Source organism: Vidua chalybeata, chromosome 18 (assembly GCF_026979565.1).
Source record: "Vidua chalybeata isolate OUT-0048 chromosome 18, bVidCha1 merged haplotype, whole genome shotgun sequence".
In the NCBI taxonomy this organism is placed as follows: Eukaryota; Metazoa; Chordata; class Aves; order Passeriformes; family Viduidae; genus Vidua; species Vidua chalybeata.
In genome coordinates this window covers 9,531,755-9,547,031 of record NC_071547.1, presented here as the reverse complement: position 1 = coordinate 9,547,031, position 15,277 = coordinate 9,531,755, and the positions used below count along the sequence as shown (strand labels likewise).

The 15,277-nt window shown below is 42.3% G+C and overlaps 1 protein-coding gene across 4 annotated transcripts in view; it reads right to left on the bottom strand.

Moving 5' to 3' along the window:
• SPPL3 (signal peptide peptidase like 3) overlaps positions 1-15,038 on the bottom strand; it is a 56,110-nt gene extending 41,072 nt beyond the window's left edge. For all 4 annotated transcript variants that reach the window (XM_053959916.1, XM_053959917.1, XM_053959913.1 and 1 more), the window contains exon 1: positions 14,746-15,038. In XM_053959916.1, coding sequence (XP_053815891.1) covers positions 14,746-14,768 — 23 coding nt within the window. In that variant the 5' untranslated portion in view covers positions 14,769-15,038. The remainder of the gene's footprint in view (positions 1-14,745) is intronic.
• Positions 15,039-15,277: the final 239 nt, after the last annotated feature.

Sequence of the window (15,277 nt, the reverse complement as noted above, 5' to 3'; positions counted from 1 at the left end):
AACAACAGGAAAAGAAAAAGAAAAGCAGAAATAATATCTGGCTTATGATACAGTTACAACATAGCACAGAATTATTAGAGTCTCCACTATTACATGTGGACAACAAAGACACTGCCATCAGCTTTCTTCAGTGTTGATACTTCCCTGGTGTTTAACACATGCCTTAATCAGCTCTCCTAATTTCTCTTTGAACTCCAACCAACACCAAAATAGTCTGTTGGATTTATTACTCATTTGCCAGATTGTGCAATGGCTTCCCATTCATTTCACAGTTACAAAAGAGTCTCCTTGGGGTTTGCAAGACCTGTGTAAGAAACTCTGCTCAGCATGAAACTGCCAGGCATCAGTTCTACAGGGAACCCATGGCCTTCCCAGTTTCAAGCCCTCAGTACTGAGCAGAAAGGTCTCTCTCAACGTGTTTCTCTCTTGTGGAACACAAATCTAGCAGGGGCACAGTGCTGCTCCTAACCCTGTGCATCCATACGCACCAGACAAAACACGTCTGGCTTTTCCCTCCTCCCTCCAGGAGACAGATATACCACAAATCAGAAGGTCGTATATCTTCACTGGTAAACCGTGAGCCACCTTGGCAGTAGCTGTCCTATAAATTTATAAGGCAGATAAATTGTGAGCATAAGTAAACTGTATTCCTTCCCTGCCCATCTTTCTGTGCAATTCTAGCAGTACCTTAATTAGCAGCATTAATTATTTGCCATGGTAATAGGGAGATATTCAAAGCACAGAATGATAATTTCCCTGAAAGTTCAAACAAGACACTGGCTGGAGATGCACCTCCTGAGACATTATTAGGAAAAGACAAATAAAAATATAACATCTCTACCACATCCAAGGCCAGATTATTGCACAAGTGAAAAATTTCTTTACAAAACACAATACAGGTACATGAATGCTTCTAATGGTGAGCTATGAGAAATGTAAGTAACTATGCCTGGAAAAGTCCAAGCACAACTGAGCTGGTTCAGACAATTGTCACAGGCAAATTGTGGCAAAACAGCAGTGTCTGTAGCAGTTGATTACAGGCTTCTGATATCAAAGCATAAGCCATTCAGCAGCAATTATTTTCTTTCAAGGGGTTAAACAGTTATCAATTGCTAAAAGAAAGAAGGAAACACAACAACAGCCCAAGCAAATGCCCTAAAGTATAAAAGCCATTCCCCCAAACAAACACACACCAGCTCCTCATTTCCATTCTGACTGTATGGAATGTGCCTTAGTGTGGAAATTACACCTGGTACAGAACCCAACACTTGTTAACAAGCAAAGCTGGCAACTGATTACCCTGTCACTAAACTCTGCTGATAGCATGGACCTCCAATTCTCTCTTAATGTCATGAACACAACACAGATCTTAAATCCAGCCAACACAGGGACAGAAAGGGTTTCTCAGCTGTTCTGTTCACATTTTCTCCTTCAGAGAGTTTTCCTACCTTTCCAGCAGGGAAAGCCTAGTTTGGCTGGCAGCAAGGAGAGTCTGTCACTGATCTCAACCAGAGCAACACTTCAAGAGGAACTCAGAACCACACCATTACCACACAGCAACTGAAACACTACCTTCCTTCAGCCTTACCCAGCACACCTTCACATTCATGGGATCTTTCCTCTTGGAAAGAATGGAACCCAATTCAGTTTGGTCAATTCTCTAATTGCAAAATCAAAAGCAACTTCTGATACATTTAAATCTTACAAAGCAACTTGAAAGAAAATTCCTTTTGTGAAGAAAATTGCAAGTGGCTTTAGAATTGTGCAGGATTTTATCACCATTTGGTCTTAGCCCACTTCCTTCTATCAGAAATAGGTGGGTGGCATATCCTTAAGTTTAGTAAGATTTTTTAAAAATAAAAAAAAGGCCTAGTTACAACATGCTAAAAATTCCCCATCATCAAGAAAACATCCACTCAGCACTGATTACTAAAAATATCTCAACATATATACCCAAGACACTTTTAGTTGCAAAACATCTACTACTCAAAGCAACTTTTGTTTCCAAAACAAGAGCACTATGAATTTCTATTAGTTGGGCATTTTGCAGAGTTACTGTCCTCAGGTGTCTACAACTACAAGAAAATCTAAATACTTGTTTCATGTTACAGTGCTCACACAGGAAAAATAAAGGACATCACTTCCCTGATAAGGTGTCACACTAGCTAAGATACATGAATTCACTTCATTCCTACAACTATTTTTAAATTATTTCCTTTGTTCCTCTCTCTGTACAGCAAGCTGACAGCAAAAGAATTAACAGCCACAGAAATTAAGAAGTTGGATCTATATGGATGATTTGGGGCATTGTTCACTGTCCAGAGGGGTCAGGAGATTCTGTGATCTCACTTCAACAAATTTGGAAAGACTATAGCACTGCAGCCTTTCCAAATTAGTCATATAGACACTATAAATAGATTGCCATGGAGTTCTAGAATCCTGCTCCTCCAAAGTTATCCATTTCCTATGCAGTACCAAGATACAGGACATTCAGCAGCCAGTTTCCTAACAGCTCTGAAAAATTCCATTACAAAAAACTTCCAATAGCTGAACTACAATCAGCAAAATAAGGGCTTCTATTAGCAACAAGGAATAACAAATTTTCACACTTTACCCAAATGAAAGGGAACTGTATTAGTGTCTTCCAGAACTGGAGCAGTAAGTTATTTGAACCAGGTTCCAGACAATTGAGTCTTTAACATAAGAAAACATAGCCTGTCTTCTGTTAATGCAATTCAGCCTCACCCCAGACACTGTCAGCCATCCAAGTCCAGAAGTGCCATTTTTCTGAATAAGGTTGTTCAACCTAAAAACTCTACACAACTAATTACCCAGCTCCACTCTTCTCTTGGTCCTCTAACAGCCACATTATCCAAGAGTCAGAATGTGCTGCAGATCCAGGGCCAAGTTCATCTAAAGTGCAGCTGAGGCAGGCACATCATCCCGGGCATATTTATTGACAATGTTCCATCATACACAGAATATTATGGTTGTCACGGTGCCAACAAGCAGTCAAAAAAGGACAAAAGAAAACAGATTATTATGTGGCAGAAAGGGAGGACTCTCAGGATATACAGGACAATTCTTGTTGGTCTGCACTGCTCTGCCAAGAGCCCCACAGCAATGCTGTCCTCAGCTTGTCCCTCAGCCCGGCCAGACCAGCACAGTCTGACACCTGCCAAGGTGTGAACTGAGCTCACTGCTCCACTGCTGCACCAAGAGCTGCCACTGCCCCCGCTGAACAGCACAATAACCCAGCACCACAGACAGGACAGGCTGCGTCACCTCTGAGGACCTCAAGAACGGCTTCACCTTGAAAATCTTTTTGTAATTCTCTGTAAGACAAATGTGCAATAGTTTTGGCAGCTTTGCTTGAACAGGGAACAACACACTGTGCAAAAGGACTTCTTCAATATTTATGACAACAAATCTTACTCAATCTGTAATCTGACTTCTTATGGGATGCAGAGATGCAGGTAAACTAAACCAAAAAAGTTCAGACCAAAGTATGCATCTCCATCTGAAGCAACACAGAAGAACACACACAAAAAGTACAGCAGGTTTCCTAACAAGCACAAAGAGGAATACCATACCTGATGCTGTAACTGATCGCTTGTGCTTATCCAGAAGCCAAAACCAGAAGATTAAGCTGATCCTCTCTGATGTGTACAGTTTCACTCAAGACACACAGATGATACTTGAGTGGCCTAACTTGCTCTCAAAGTATTACCTAAAGACAGCCTGTGCAAATTCCTGCTTAACTTCTTTACCTTTACCAGCTCCATCCTTTATCCCCAGGCTCTTACTCTAGCCCTGCTCTTCATCTTGCACAGGCATCCCAGGGTTCTAATCAAAGCTGCACTCCCGGAGCTCAACCTGTCCCAGAATACCACAAAGCCTGTGCCCGGTTCTGGGCTTGGTCACTCTCAACATACCAGCAGTAGAGAAATTCTTCCATCTAACTTTGTTCTAACTATCTGGAGTATAATAGTCACTGCAGTTAAGGACTAATAGAAGAAGGGTTTATTCACATTCATAACATTTCTTTTGTAAGTGATAGAGCTGGTCATGCAGAGCAGAACTCTGACAGCAGAATGTGCTGCAAATCCCATCTCCTTGCTAAGTCAATGCCTCCTCATAAAGCAAATGCAACAACTGAAGAAAAACAGTCGTTCAGAGCAAATAAAGAGCAGGAATACTTGTACTAGAACCATACAGCTGGTTTATCTCTGAGATACAGGTGGTTTTGGCAATGAATGTGACAAAAGGTTAACATATTAACATGCAGGCACTACTGGGTTAACACCTAGAACAGGTCCCAGGAAGACAACATAGCAAAACCTCCAGGGCCTCAATCTTTTCCCTAAACTAGGAATCATCACTTTGTAGATTACACAGGTTAAAAAATGCAGCTGGCCTAACTGATGAAAGAACATTCACCCAAGACTTAGTGCACAAAGACATTACAGAGTCCCCTCATGTATGGAGGATATTGATCTGAACACTACATTGCTTCCTAGACAAAACACATCCTTCCATCCCAATATATATAAAAAAGTCTTATTTGGAGGTTTCATTTCCACAGCAGTTTTTGTACTTAAGTTACAAATATGCAGAATACCATGATACTAATAATTTTTTTTAAGTTATCAAGATGTAGTGGGCTCTCTAGTATGAAAGAGGTTGGTTGTTTTTATCACAGAAATCAGAAAACAGGATGTTTTCTCACCTATATTGACTCTACTGTTGACTTAAAAAGCCAAACCAAAACCACACCTCATACCTCTGACACTAAGACTGGTATTTATTGATTACGTGCTTAGAAATCCAAACTCTTTTTAACAACGTATTCAGAAGTCAGATTAAAAAATAAAACTAACTAATAGTTTAACCAAAGCATTTAACAATCACGCCTTACAATCAACAAGCCAGAACTAAAGTCAAATTGACCAATATGACCTTGTCAGAAAGAGCAGCTCTGAATGGTACTGAGAGTTGCTTTACTCACACAGTACAGGACTACATACTTTATCACTGCCTGGGTAGAATGAAACATTATTTTATCAACATTTCATAAAAGAATGAGTTAACACCATCAGCACCCAACTATGACTCTTCAGTGACAGTGGTAAAAGTACACTCCTGTGTCAGTCAAAGCTATAGCGTAACCGGTCTGTCTAGCCAGATTTAAGCAGCTTTAATCATGCTGGCCCTGTATTAAGACAAATTCATGTTGTCAGATGATGGCTGGTGAGATTCTGAAATGAACGTGACTATTCACAACTGCACCAAGTCACGAGGGGATTCAGCAGGCATGAAAATGCAAAATACTGACCCATCAAAATGGGCACCCTGCTTTTGCCACCTCCAACTGAGAGGCAAACTCAAAAAAAAAAAAGGTCTTGAGTTGTCCTGAGCTTGACTGGCCAGGGCCTGATTGCTGCCTCACAAACTGTGTGCAGAAGCACAATACATTCACACACCCAAGTGCCAGGGCTATGGCAGCTGAGTCACTTCCAGGTGTGAAAAACAGGTAGCAGAACAGACAGAGACTGTTTTCAACAAACCCTTGCCCAAATAGCTAAGAAGCTTTTCTTGTGACAACAAAAAGTAGGAACATTCTTTAAAGAGAGTATTTTGGAAATCTTATAGAACTTTTTCCAGTAAAGCCCCCTGCAAAGAAATAGTTTTGGTTTATGCAGACTCTTTTCATTTTTTGATTCAGCTTTAGGGTAGCCCGCTTTTTTTATCTGCAAAAATATAAAAAATAAAGAGAAAGATAACTGGATGGAATACTAACACTGGGGTTCTTCTAAGGCACTTAAGTATGATAAAGAGTATCTTTCTGTTCTGTACCATCTGTAACTGCTTACAGCTGCATCTGCTTTAGAAGTAGTCAACTTAGCAGAAAATTAAAGAAAAAAAAGTTCGGCTCTTCACTATTTAGTTTTAGTTTCCTTTTTCTTGAGGGAAAAAAGCACTCTTTAAACTATTTTCAACATAAACCTTAATTAGATTCTATTCTTCATCTTCAAAACCCTGCAGAGATCATAATGTTCCCCGTGAGAGCTTTTAGCCCTTTGTGGTAACTTTTCCGAGCAGCCATTCAAGTGAAGGTACAGCATCAGCGCCTCAAGGAGAGTTCAGGGAGCGGATAATCTTTCCTCCAGCACACAGCCATCAATCTGAACTTCTAAAAAGGACCAGAATGACCTTGCAAACCTAGAAAGCAAGACAGACACATCTCACCTCGCCAGTCTGCAACACAGGCTACAGAAATCCATATAAGCCAGCTCTGTTTGCTCCTCTGCCTCCTGCTATTTCACTTACCTCACCTTTAGCTAACAGTGACCTAGAGAAGGGACTTCCCATTGACTAAATAAGTCTAAGTCACACTACACCTATTTTATCTTGCCAAATGGGTCTGACAGAGATGACGGTGAGATAAATCACAACTGTAACCCAAAAGTGGTACTAGTAAAATCACTTCTTTGATGATGAGTTTTGGTCTTATACATCCAATATGCATAACAACTCACAACTGAGCTTTGGTTTTATATATCCAATAGATCTGTACCAACAGCTGTCTGATAATAATTACAATAATGACTCAGAATTCACTGTTGAATTTCTACCCACTACTGAAGTTTCCAGATAAATTTAAATCACGTTTTAAGCCTGGGCTATCTATCTGACCAGAAGGGATGTCAGATAGCCAGGAGCCACAGACACCAGAACTGAGTGCAGCCATAATTCAGCTGCTGCGTTCACCTCTGTCCTGCTAATTGCGCTACTGCAGAGCTCAAGCATTTTGTAAAGCTGGTTCTTGTCCAAGCTGTGCTATCTCAACTGGAGCCAGCTGGGCTTATTATTCCAGTAATGACTGAAATTAAAATAAATCCTGAGGATACATACTTGCTACTAGCTTAACCCATGTAGAGAACCCCTCTGTAAAACTCTCTGTGCTGTAGAGAAACGTCATTGCTGTAGAGAAACGTGCACCAAATTTACATGCTGAGATCACTTGATTTTTTTACCACCTGAAACCACACTGCACCATGAATCCACATGTACAAGTTTTTGCTATTCTAACGTGAAGCTGCTATTTGCAGTACTACTGTCATGAGAAAATGGTGTAAGCAGAGCTCCCAGACTTCTGTGATTCAGTCAAACACTATCAATTCTTAACATTTCTGCTGATCTCTAAACTTCTGAAATAGTTTGAAATATACTTAAAATTATGGATCACTGCAAATTTATTAGAAATCACCTGCTGGCTAGTTATCAGAGGAACAAAAGGACTTCTTAAAGATACTTCTGTCCAAAAAACAGGACAGTACATAGGAATGAAGAAGGAAATTTGGACTTCCAAATTGAGCAAGCAGAGAAGCATTGATTGAAACAAAGAGGACTGCAGGATGCTTACCTTTAACAGTCAGCAGTTAACGCTGCACAGAACTATTTTTTCCTTTTAGATGAACTGAAGAATAATCTAGATTCAAGCCTATTTCTTGAATAAGTAAGGTAAGCTTGCCAACTCCTGGCTAAAGTTAAAGACTGTGTATGAACAGAGGGTGGAACCCCCTGGGTCTCCTCCTGCTTCCCCCACACGAGCTTCTCTGTGGAAGCGCCTGCAGGAACAAGGTTATGGCATAAAAATGGAAGAGAATCCTTTCCCAGTCTTTGGCTCCATACCCGCCTGCATGGGAAAATAACTTTTTGGGTCAAAAGTCTATGAACCAGCTACAGGAAGTTAAGGAAGAACATCCAAACCTGGAGTCACAGTAGGAAAAAAATGAGAGACAAACAGTGTAATTTTCCTTTCAGATTCCACCGGTCAGGGAAAATGCTACCATATACAAACTCTGAGATATGATTTTATCACTCCAACTTCTACATTGTCAACTTCAGTAATGGAATCTTTGTACAGTAGAGAATCATCTTAATGCATTCTCCCCTACTTTATGATACTGGTTGTGATAGTTTTAAAGAACCTCATTTCTGAGATCCTGAAAAAAGAAGTCACTTCAGCCTTATTTCATAAATTTATTATTTTGAATCCTTGTTGCTGCAGGATATTAACAATGTTTACTTGGTTAGTTATCAGTTACAAAGTATCCCTCCAAAGAGCCAGCAACAGTCCCACTTTCTGACAGCCCTGCCTATACCCTAGCACTTAATGTGACACACAGATGTGGAGGCTATCCAAGGGAATCTGAGACCTGAGGCATGGGTCTGGCCCTAAAAAGAAATACTCAACAGAATCTAATAATGAAGATGACAGCAACACAGCTACACAATTAATGAGCTCTGGGATAATGTCATCATGGTGGTTCTAGCAGACTGAGACACTTAATGTATGGTGAGAGCTGAGCTGCTCTCGGGAGACACATGAGGGGAGGGAGAACCCTGGTCTGGCAGATCAGAGTATTTCAGGCACAGACACCAAAAGATTTAGAAGAAGAGATCATCAACACAAGCACCCTTGGAAGAATTAAAGAGAAAGGAGATCAGCAAGTGTTGCAATGACACATATGCTCCATTAATCTTATTAAATCATCACCTTTCAGAGTCGGTCTGACGGCCTGGAACCTGTCCAGCCGTGCAGCAGCTTGTGCTTCACTCCACGCAACGCCCATCACTGCCTGACTCGCTGCAAATTTTAATCCTAATCACTGACACTAAAGCTATGTAGCAGCAGAAAGAAAATGTGCACAACTTGCTTCTACAAATTTCACCCTTGGTTCTTTGTGGAAATTTTCCTCATATGTCACTAGAATCAAATTAGACTGTTTTGACTGAACAATTTGTGCCAATTATTTGCTTTAGAATATATTACAATGCTTAGAGTCATCATAAAATGTCAAAGGACAATAAAAACAATGGTACCTATGCCACAGATGTTGACATATCACATTATCAAAATAATGATATAAAATAGTTGAGATATTGAAAAAAATCAGAGTCTGCTCTGCTCTTCTTTCAAATTCCAGGAAATAAAAATCACTGCATTTTAAAAAGCATGACACATTTTTCAAAGTACTTTTTGTAGGAAGTTTTCCTAAATACCCATTTTTTGGCATTGTGTTTCAGTGACAAATGACTGAGTTTTCAGCAACTGAATCTAGTATTAAAAATGGTGGTATTCACCAAAACACAACTTATCTCAACTCAATAGCCTCAATTAATTTGTCTGGTGGTCATCACAAAATTCCTCAAATTCCAACAGCATCAGGCTGCTTAACTCACACCAAAATGCCAAAGTGCACAAAATAAGCGATGTATTGGATCCTACGCTTCAGCAGAAGAAAGAGATTTCTCAGGTCCATCAAACCTCACACAAACCACAAGAACAAGTATTGATATTGGTGGATCTACACACCTAAGCACTCACTTACCTGTGACACAAGAAATCATATTCAGGTCATCTTCTGTTCATGGAAAGTCAACCTTTCATCCCCAGAAAAGCAGCCTGAACTACCCCCACAAACTACAGACCCTTCAGTCTTCCAAACCAGGTTTTTATCCAGGCAGGAAGGGGAATCCAGGTCTCTGCCAATCCAAGGCAGAAAGGCATGCCTGCCTCCTGGCCCAGCAAATATTTACAGTATTTTATATGAAGTGAAAGAGATTTAAAGTGGACACACAAAGCTCGACCTCTGAATAACACATAGTTTGGTGATAAGAATACTCCCTTAGAAGGTGAGAGATGCAAGGCCAGAAACCCTAGGGGATGGAACTCATCTGCTGCATCCTAGCCAAGATCTCCAGTCACTGGGTAAAACTAAAGGAACCATTAACTTCTACTACCACAGTACCCTGAAAAGGTTAAATGCAAAACTGACAGAAATCTTAATTAAAAGAGGTACTGCACACCAGCACCAAGAGAACACTGATTTCTGTTCTTCACTTTAAAGATTTTATTAAAGAATTATTAATATATTAGTAAATAAAGCCTTGCAATTAGCAAACACTGACAGGAGGATTTTTTTCCTTGTGCTAATCAGTCAATATACACATGTACATTCAAGTTACTGTAAACTTCTACTAATGCCATGCTCTTTGCTTTATTTGTCTTTCAGCCCAGTGCTGTAGACAGTGCCCTGTCTACATGATACACAGCTTGAGATAGCAAAAGCTCCAGGGAGGGTAACAAACAAGTGAAGTGAGACTAGTCCTGAAAGACAAACATATGAACTCTAAACTTGATATTCTCAAATTTACTGAGGTTTAAGTCACTTTTCTCATGCTAGATACTCACGCACATTCATACAATGACTTCCTTGTTCTCAGGAGGCTCCTAACAATCCCTAAAATGGAATGTGGCCGGTAATTTCAGTTCCTGAAAAATGCAAGATTAAGGGCCAAACACCACGTTTGCATGCCAGGATTTCATGACAGATTTTTGACAGCAGCACAACAGAATTTCATCTATGTGCTTTGCAGTCTGTTGCCTATCAAGTGCAGTATTTTAAAAATTCAGGTTAGTTATTTGTTTTCTGTTGTAAACTGCCTCCCATCCTCAGAACACCTTAATTAGTCAGTTAAGGTCTCCCAAACTAAACTGAGCAAACAAGTAAAAAATCTTGAATGCAAAAAATTATTTTACTAGTACTTGACAAGTTCTGTCAACAAGCTGTAGCTCCTCTTACTCCCTGCCCTCCCACATACACATCTAATTCAGCCAAGTAAGACTTGAAAGCACCACCTGAGTCTTCTGGAAGAAACTGCTTTTTAATTCATGGCAGCAGCATGTTAAATGCTTAATTGCAATCAAAGCAAATTCTCAGACCTCTGAATCCAGAAAGACTTCTAACACCAATTTGAATTCTCCCAGGAGCAAAGACAGCACTGTACATTTACACTTATTCCAAAACCCAGTAGTTTTATTGATTACTCTGACACATCATTAGATTTAATTTCCACACCCTTTGCATTATGAAGAGAAGCTTCTAAATATATCACCAGTTCACTCATGAAACATTTGATGGCTAATACAAGAATCATCCCACTGATTATAACATTTAAGAGGGAGTTCAGTTGTTCTTAAGATTAGTGACTCAATACAGTGCCTTCTTTTTTTTGTTCTTAGCTTGCCCTCCCAGTCTGTCTCCTAATCACCACCCTGAGAGGGCACACATGCATGGCAATCCACATTACTTTTATACAACACTCTCAGAAAGGAAATATTAAAAATACATTTGATTTTGGCATAGAAATCCCCTTCTTCGCTCTTCACCAATGAAGGGAGCTGTGAAAATCTTTTGTGCATTCAAAGGGCAAAAAAAGAACAAAGCAATCTCTATTGCCAGCCTAGGCAGCAGTAAAAAGGAAGGGGGTGTTACATCAGGCCTTGAAAAACACTAAACACCTACTAACTGAAGATAAACAAGATAGGAATGGTGCTGTGCCTTCTCAATAGGCTCCAGCACAACAAATTCACCACAAAATGCTAGAAATTAAGGACAGAGCAAGTATTTTGCAAAGTAATGATCTAGGTCTTGCTGCTTCCATACTCATCTGCTGTCATACTTCCAACAGCTTGGTGCCTGAAGATAAATTTATTGGTATTTACTAATCTCTTACACACACATATAATACTGATTTGTCCATGCTTATTCCCTCCTCTGCTGTAGCAGAAATTTTGTCACTACCCAGTTCCGTTTCCTTGCTGGAGCACAGACAGGAAGCAAGGGGAAAATGGGTATTCAACAACCTCTTTCCTCTCCCATTCTATTCCACTTGCAGAAAACTAATTTTAGTTCTTATTTAATCTACAAAATCATGAGCAACCTTGCCATGCAGCAGTATGATACACAGCTCTCCTCTCCTTTTATTTTTGCAGGAACTTGACAAAGAAGTTTCTCTACTCGCTACTGACAAGCATTTGATTCAAACACCCTTTCTTTTTAAAAAGTCCATATTCTTTGAAAGAGTATTTCCATCTGGGACTTATCCCACATTTCACATTAACATTAGTTTTTCCAGGATGACAGTACTCTTTTTCACCAGCAAAATTCTCAGCAGAGCCTCCTTTCAGGATAAGACACCTCTATCTGAAATACTGGCTCAGCAAGATGACTTAAGACACTTAAAAAGAGTTAAGTAAAAGTACATATGGTTATAGGTGTGGGCACTACTGAAGAAAAAAAGAAGTTGTCAGAAGAAATACCTTACAAGAACAGTGTCAAAAGATAGCTCATGTATTTAAAACCATGAAAGAGATGGGGGAAAAGCATTAGTCTCTCCTTCTTATAGTATCTTAATAAAAGAAAGTAATTGCATTCAGGTCACTTGGAATTTAAAATAAATATGTAAACCTACCTTAAAAATCTCAGATTCATATGTACAAACCAATAAATAAAGCTATATGAGAATTACTTCTCATCTCTTGAAAACAACATCATTAACAAGACTGTCAGTCACTGAAATAAGCCCAATTCTTCATGTTTGCAAATGCTCATGTCCACTAATCACAGCTGGCAAGTACCTTTTTTCAAAGTATTTTTAACACAACTGAGACTTTTTTCCCAAAAAATCAAACCCACAATAAGCTTTTTCATACCTTGTGAAGCTACAGCGGTTCAACAACACATGCAGACAGGTAGGGACAAAAAGATGGAACCAAGCCTTATGCACCTGGACAAAAGGGAAGTACTACTGCAGCTGGGAACCAATTTACATCCATGCAGAGACAGGGGCCTGAAAGGATTTTTCTTAATGCCAGATGATGCATTTTCAGATGTGAAATAAGGTCTGTGCACAGAAGCTGGACACTGCACCACAGAACACACCTGTTCTTGGAAAGCTGCCTTTGCAACACAGAGAAAGGACCAGGTCTGGCAACAGGACAGGATGGGATCGGCCAACTTCCAAACAGAGCTCCTGCAGCACCTCCTCAGGTGACAAAATGCACATTTTTCCTAAAAATGCTAAAGCACTGGCCAATTTTATGCTGAGCTGCATCACCACAACTGTAAATAAACTGAGGACCACAACTGTAAATAAACTGAGGCAAGATTGTTGTTAGAAGCGTAAGTAATGAAATACCCACAGAGAAGAGAGCATGACTGAAATTAGATTTTTGCTCTGTCCACTGCTCCCATAGCGCCCAGGCAAGGCCGAGTACAGGTAAAACTGCAAAGTGACAGAAACCTCAGGTCCATGAGGACACCATAGAGAATAAGACCTAAAATTATAGGGTTTTAAGACATAACCATCATGTCCTCATTCTGCTTCAACCTCAGTACTGTAAGAAAGAATCCCATTCTTCAGATCCACCTAGCACAGTGAACACCTTAAATCACAATTTCATTCCTTTAAAATGTGCAACCTACAGAAGAGCAAATCCTTCTCTCAGCCTGTCAAAAATCCTTCCTTTAGACTACTACTATGGCAAAAACACTCATTCAAAAAAACAAATGACTTAAGATCAAAATAATGTATAACTGACATTTTGTTTCATTTACTTCTTTCCAGAAAGCTGACAAATCCAAGAGTTTATGAATTTATAATTTCATTCTGCAATTAAAACACACTAAGACACATTTAACTGAACTACATTAAACTGCCTAAATCTGTACCAATATTCATCTACTGTGTCAATATGTAAAACGATCGTTTAAGTCAAAAGTGTTGTCCTTTCACTGCTATTTTAAAGCAGAACAGACCACTGCCTGAAAGCAGAAGACCAATACAAATGTTGGTTCTTGACAGGGAAGAGACAGAAGAGGGAAGAAGGGGCTGACAGAGTCTCAACATGTGGCAGAACAGAAATCCCCACAGGGTTCCAAGTTTTGAAAAGTAATGGGACCATTCAGAACCGTTGCATGTTCAAGCCCTTCTCCACATTCAGCACACACCAAGATCAAAAACTAAGACTTAACTCCTTTTTTAATAAAGGACTTATTTCAAAACAAGTAACTCTATTCAAAAAATCTAAGAAACAGCTCTAGATGACATCACTGGATTTAAAATGCAGTGAGAATATCACAATAAATTGGTGCAGTGGTCAGGTCAATAGAGATGATGCACAAGTAAATTATTTGAGGTATTTTGGCTGTGATCCACAACAGAACAAAACCCCCAGATTTATAGGAAGAAACTGCACCTCGTCTCTTTGATCCACTGCCAGCTAGGCCCGAGACAGTGTCAGGACACAGAAAAAAAATGCCCTCTCATTTGCTATACTTCATGTCTTTCCACAGGAACTGGTCTCTTCCTCGTCGTTCTATTTCCTGTACACAGACCAAGCCTATTGTCGCTAGGTGAAAACACACACACACATGCCACCGACTTACCAGCCTGGGCTGGCATAAATCTCCCTTTAGGCAGAGGTGACCCGCAGCCTCACAGCCGTGAACGAGCTCCTGTCCCTCTCCAGGCCCGGCGGATCGCAGCGCCGGCCGTGCAGAGATCAGCTCGCACGGAGCCCTCCGGAACAGGGGGTGACAACCACGCCAATGCTCCCGGCGATCCTCTCCTGCTGCCCGGCTGCCGGCGGGGGGGAGATCCGCACCGCCCGGCCGCCCCGTCCCTCCTCCTTTCTCCCTAATCCCTCCTCCTCAGCCGCGCTGAACCCTCAGCCCGCAGCCCCTCCACCAGCGTGCTCCTTCATGCCCCGGCCCCCGCCGCAGCCCCCCACCGCCGGTCCCCCCCCGGCCGGGACACCGTCCCCGCGTGGGGCCGCGCTCGGCCCGGCCCGGCCGGGTCGGACCCCCCCGCGGCCTCGGCCCCGCGGCTCACCAGGAGTAGGTCTGCTCCGCCATGGCTGCGGCTGGGCGGCCGGCGCTGGGCTCTGCGGGGCGGCCGGGACCGGGCTCCTCCTCCGCCTCCTCCTCGCAGGCTCCGGGGCTCAGTGGCGGCCCCGCTGCGGCTCCCGGCCCAACATGGCGGCGGCTGTGAGGAGGGAGGGGAGCCGAGGGGGGGGTCCCCGCGCGGGCGGGAAGGGCGATGGTGGCCGCGGGGCCGGCGGAGGCTCAGCAGCCGCGACGCAGGGCCGCGCTAAGGCGCCGGCGGGGCCTCATGGCCGGCGGGGCGGCGGCGGCGGCGACGGCGGCGCGGGGCGGGGCGGGGGCGGGAGGCGGCGGCACCGGGCGGCCGGGCCAGGCCGCGCCGCGTGCCCGCGCTCGCGCACGGCGGGGGCGGAGCCGCGCCGAGGGGCGGGGCCCGAGCGGCGCGCGGGGTCACGTGCCCACAACACCTTCACGTGCCGCCGCCGCCGGCCGCGCGCAGGCGCTGTGGGGCGCGGGGAGGCGGCGCGGGGCGCTGCTGGCGG